Genomic DNA, 6000 nt, shown 5'->3' with positions numbered 1-6000 from the left:
ATTTCTCACAGTATGAGATCCCAAGATAGCAGTATGGAATAGAGATGCATATTTGGAATTTAAGAGCACAGAAATGAGCATTGAAGTTATGTGGGAGGATAAGGTTACTAAGGGAGAGAGTGTAGAGAGAGAAAATGAAAAAACACTCTGGCAAAGCCTGGGTTAAAACATACACTTAGAGGACATCAATTCTGGAACGGTCTGTATCATAGCCATGGTCCTCACCAGATTAGATGATCTGAATAGTTCACACAGAGCAGACTGTCTTTCTCACCAGAGGTCAGAACAAGATAAGCAAAGAAATGGCAAGTGAAATCAAAAGCTCCTCTTAAAATGGGAGTTGTGGCCCCAGGCGTTCTGTCAATTCATTTTAATTAAACAAAAATGTATTTTGCACCTAAAATATAGGTATTTTTCTCTGCTATGCCATGGGGAGACAGAGGCAAAATGAAAAACGATTCCTGTTCTTAAGGAGTTTCTGTCCTGGTAGATTTATCTCAATTCAGCAAGCATTTATTAAGGACTTGGGATGTGCTAAACATCTTTCTAGGGATTTGAGTCACAAAGACAAAAACAAAACAGCCTCTGTAAGAAGCTTATATTCTACAGTGGTAAAATAAAAATATACAGAAATAAATAAATATGAAATATGTACAAAATAGAGCAGTGATTTGAGAGTCTACTAACAACTTGGGTAATCTGGAAAGGCCTCTTGTAGGAGTGAGCCCTTGAATTTGATGTGAGGTAGGGAGTGTAAAATGTCAAGGTGATGTAGGAGAGCCTTTCAGGTCTGGAGATTGCCTTTGCAAAGGCATAAAAGAGAGTGAATGAATGTCAGGAACATGGGACATGAAGGAGGCCAGTTTGGTTGGAAGTAGAGTTCATGAGGAGAAATGATTTATTTTCAATTTGCAACTCGATGGTGAAATGCTTCAAACAACAAAGGAGTCTGTTTTTTGTTCTGTGGACAATAGGAAACCATGGAAGTTTCCTGAGCAAGGGAATGATAGGAATTTATAGAGATGTTCTATAGCACAAGGGCTATGGGATTTCCCCTGTCCATGGTTAGGTGACCTCTGAAGTATTGCATTCAATACTGGGTGTCATTGCATAAAGGACATTGAAAAACGTGGTATGATTAGAGTAGGGGGATTGTAGAACACTTAGAGGGCTGGAGATTACATGCTAACAGTTGAAGGAAATAGGGATATTTAGCTTGGAGAAGGAGAAACTTAGAAAAGGCATTATTATTTCCATAGCTAAGAGAATAGGTAGTTTGGAGATTGAGTATATGTGAAGAAGATAAGAAGTTTGAAGAGAAATCTAGTCTGTATGTGGTAGAGGCCAAACGTGGCATTTCCACTATTTTTACTTTTGAGAATAAATTACAATAAAAAGTTAGCAGACATGTAACACTTCAATTCTGTTTATTGTCCTTCTAGTTTCATCCACAAATACACTTGATATAATCCACTTGAACTGTATCTTACATTGAAATCAATTAATAAGCCAATAAATATTATGAAATATTTATGAATATTTACTTTGTGACAAACTCTATACTAGGCACTGAGGATACCAGGACAAATATTGAAGCAATTTTTTATTCACAATGAGTTTATATTCCATTGGGGGAGATAACAATTACATATAAAAATATATTTGGCCTTAATATAAGTCAATAAATACAAATATATACAAAGTATTTTAATAAAAGTTAGTTTGGGAAGGAGGACCTTAGCAATTGAGGGGATCAGGAAAGGCTTTATATAGAAAATGGTGCCTAAGCTGAAACTTAAAGCACTCCAGGAACTCTGGATGATCAGAACACAAGCATGGACATGAGAGAGGAAGTGTTATGTGTGAGAAATAAAGACAAGTTCAGTTTGATTATCTCATAGAATCCAGGAGTGGGAGTAATGTCCAATATATACTTGTTTTCCCTTAACAACTTTTAACTTAAATTTTTTTGAGGTGATATGAATTAGATTCTTCCATCAAGATGAAAAGAAAGCAATTGGTATGTTCACAGAATTGATGAATTTCAAAGTTATAAGGATTCAGAGAATTCATCTAATCCAACCGTACTCAATTTATATCTCTTTACAGCACTATAGACAAGTGATCCCCTATCTTCTGATTGAAGAAGCCTTGTGTGGGCAAGTTAATATCTTCTGAGAGATCTAGTTACACTTTTTTTTAAAGCTCTAATTATCAAGAAATTCTTTCCTTTTTTTTTGGACCCCATATATACCTTCCTCAAAGTCCACAACTTGTTCCTAGTTCTAACCTCTAGGACCAAACAGTCTAGGCTTTATCTAACAACCTTCAAATATTTAGTGCAACAGACTAGAGCTGGAAGAGGCCTTAATGGTCATTTAGTCCACACTGTACTTTTATATAAGGAAACTGAGACCCAAAGAGGTTAAATGATTTGCTGAGGATTATACAGGTTGAGGTTTGTTAGAATTGGAACTCGGGTGCTTTTTCCACTGGACCAAGCAAAATATAAAAGGAATTTAAAATGATACACGAGGATTTACCACTCACTCAACTACTTTATTTGTAAATAACATGAAGTCTTGTGTATAAAACATGGTCCCTCTACTCTCAGGTCTCCAATAGTGACATTTTGGGGGAAATTTCCCAAAACTGGTCATTCAGTACTCCTTCTGTATATTAAAAGAACGTACTTCAAAACTGGCGTACTGACATCTCTTCTTCCTCCTTGCCTTCTTCTGATCCTGAATGTAATATGCTATTTCCTAGGAACCTATCCCTTTCCTCCCTTTGTTTGTGTCTTTGGAAAGAGTCCTGTTCATTTTTCTTTGTGTTCATTGAAACCCTTTTCCCTTGAGGATGGTGAGTCAGGTTTGTTGTTACACCTATTAGCTTTTTCTTTAGGATCAACTTGCTTGAATGGACAACTCTTTTTTACATCTCTTTACATTGTATAATAATAATAAAAGTATTACTTTCATATTGTTTCCATCATTATTATATTGGAAATATTTGTTCCCCCCAAAACTCTTCTCTGCAAACCATGCCTCAGGATTTCATAGGCTTTATCTAAAGCAGGAGTCACACTCCAGTTTTGTGATGAGAAAACATGCGGAGAAAACCAGTCTGTATTTGCTTAGTCTTGACACTATAGATAACTGGGTTCATTAATGGGGGAAAAAGGAAGTAGACATAGCTCATTGTGATGTGGACCACATGCGGCACATGTTTCCCAAACCGATGAATGAAAGTGAGCCCAACTACAGTGACATAGAAGACAAGGATGCAGCAGATATGGGACACACAGGTGTTAAGGGCCTTGGCCCGTTCCTCCCCAGAGGCAATGCCCATGACTGTCTTGAGTATAAGAACATAAGAGAATACAATAATCAAAAAGTCCATTAGAACCATTGCAAACACAACTACAACAGGATAGAGGCGATTGAAGGTAATGTTGGCGCAAGCCAACTTGATGACATCCTGGTGGAGGCAGAAGGCATGGGAAAGTATGTGGGAATGGCAATAAGGTAGCCAATGAAGTCTCACAATTATGGGCATAATAGACAAAGCAGCCCTCATCAGCACCCCAATCCCAATCTTCGTCACTTGGGAATTGGTGAGGATAGTGGTATATCTCAGTGGGTTGCGAATGGCAATGAATCGGTCATAGGCCATGGCGAGCAAGACACCTGACTCCACTATAGAGAGTGTGTGGATGAAGTAGGCCTGGGAGAAGCAGATTCCATGGCCAATCTTTCTCTGATCAAGCCATAGGACCCCCAGAACAGTGGGCATTGTGGTTAAAGTCACTCCAAGATCTGTGGCTGCTAGCATGGCCAGGAAATAGTACATGGGCTCATGGAGACTGTGGTCATTCCTGATAAGGAAGAGGAGAGTTCCATTGCCAAAAATAACAGAAACATACACTGCAAAGACAGGGATGGAGATCCAGTGGTGAGCTGCTTCCATGCCGGGGAAGCCAGTCAGAAAGAAGGGGGCTGTGCTGCTGCTGTTGGACATGTTGGGAGCAGGGTCTTACAGTTAGAAAAGATTCCCTTCTGGAGACTGTGACTTATTCTCCTCAAGCCTTGGTGTTTCCTGAAGCAAAGGACCTGGTTACCTATTTAAATCACATCTGTTTTCCCAGTGTGATTCAGAGATAGCAAGGAGGGGAAAGATTTTTCCCTTCTCCAGAAAACCTAGGGATAGGACAGAGATATGACCTTAGAACCGATAGAAAGGACTGAAGTTATCTAATTCAACTTCTGTCTGAATGGGGATCCAGTTCACAATCTCTCTGACCAGTGGTCATCTGGCCTCTACTTTGAGATCTGTCACCAGACGCTATGCATCCTAGTTACTTTTTCCTTTTGGTCACATGATAAGTTAGTGATATAGAATGCAGATTATATATATATATATATATATATATATATATATATATATGTCTCAAGGTAGCCCATTTCATTCCATTTTTGAAAGCATTAAGGGTTAAGAGGTTTTTGCTGTCTCCCTGTGACTCAATTCTTTGCTCCCCATTTAAGAATTTATCTGTAGATAGCACTTTAAAATATGCAAAGCACTTCACATATATTATTTCATTTGAGCCTCATAGAAACCCTGTTGTATATTTTTTTCAGGGCAATGAGGGTTAAGTGACTTGCCCAGGGTCACACAGCTAGTAAGTAGCAAGTGTCTGAAGCCAAATTTGAACTCAGATCCTCCTGAATCCAGGGCCGGTGCTTTATCTACTGTGCCACTTAGCTGCCACAAAACCCTGTTGTATTACTGTTGAGGAGATGCATGAGATAATAAGGAGCAGGTCTTAGAGCAAAGGAGATATGGGTTCAAGACCCACTTCTGACACATACTAGTTATGTGCCACTGGACTTGTTACCTGGGCCTCAATCCAACTTTCCCTTGATATTAGCTAAACATTCAAGTCTTTCCAGAAGACCCTATCTGTTGCCTGAATACCCTAATACATCTTTGCATGCTTATTACTGAAAATAGTGTCTTTCTACATTATGCTGCTTCATCCTGGAATGTGAAATTGGATCTATCACAGTTTTACTGCCTAATATTGAGGATGACAAAAATTGCAGAACATCTGCAGCCCCATTTTAAAAAGGGAAGAGGGCCAGAAAAATATGATCAAGAAAACCCCAAATGAGGTTATAAAGAGTTGGACATAGCTGAAATGAGTGAACAAAGAACAACAAGAAAGTATTGTTGAATGTCCTACTAACAGAACGCTATGATAACAGAAAGGGATCTGATGCGTGGACATATTCATTAATTTCTCTAAGATACACATAGACTGACTGACTAATTGACTGGATAAATGATGAATACAAAAAGGGAATGGAAAGAGGTTGGTGAAGAGAGGGCAAGGAGGAATTGATGATAGAAGAGATAGAGAAAAGTAAGAAGGGGGCTGTTTGGTGGTGCAGTGCATAGAGCACCAGCCCTGGATTCAGGAGGGCCTGAGTTCAAATCCGGCCTCAGACACTTAAAAACTACTAGCTGTGTGACCCTAGGCAGGTCACTTAACCGCAATTGCCTCAGAAAAAAAGAAAAGAAAAAAAACAAAAAAGAGAAAAGTGAGAAGAGGGTACAACAGGTATAGGGGAGATAGAAGGAGTGGGGTGGGAGGGAACATGAAAGGAAGTGGAGGAGATGACAGAGTGGGGAAAGGAGAGCATAGAGGAAGGAGGGGAGGACATAAGAAAGGTGGGAAAGATTTGTGAGAGATGAAGCTCTGAATTCCTACTGGGTCAAGGTCACAGTGATGGGGGATGAGTGTCTGCATGTGTGTCTGTGTGGGTTTCAGGAGCTTCCTGGGCAGAGTGTGAGGCTCTGGCAAACAAAAGGTCTTCAATTTGAAAGAACTCAAATCTAGCACTAAGCTGGGTTCCTGACTGGGGCTATCAGTGGTATGAAATACCCAACTAACTTCCTTGGCCCCAACTGACACCACTGAGGTCCTTGTGGCACATT

General features: G+C 39.5%; 1 protein-coding gene across 1 annotated transcript; it reads right to left on the bottom strand.

The window, feature by feature from the left end:
- Positions 1-3081: 3081 nt before the first annotated feature.
- LOC122750614 (olfactory receptor 51B6-like) lies at positions 3082-4020 on the bottom strand. The gene has a single exon (XM_043997367.1). The coding sequence runs from the start codon at positions 4018-4020 to the stop codon at positions 3082-3084; it is 939 nt and encodes a 312-aa protein (XP_043853302.1).
- Between the last annotated feature and the right edge of the window lie 1980 nt (positions 4021-6000).

Source organism: Dromiciops gliroides, chromosome 3 (assembly GCF_019393635.1).
Source record: "Dromiciops gliroides isolate mDroGli1 chromosome 3, mDroGli1.pri, whole genome shotgun sequence".
NCBI lineage: Eukaryota > Metazoa > Chordata > Mammalia > Microbiotheria > Microbiotheriidae > Dromiciops > Dromiciops gliroides.
This window is presented reverse-complemented; position numbering and strand designations above follow the sequence as displayed.

What these genes read in the sequence shown, in the direction of transcription:
- LOC122750614 (XM_043997367.1), bottom strand. Translation starts at nt 4,020, where the DNA reads ATGTCCAACAGCAGCAGCACAGCCCCCTTCTTTCTGACTGGCTTCCCC.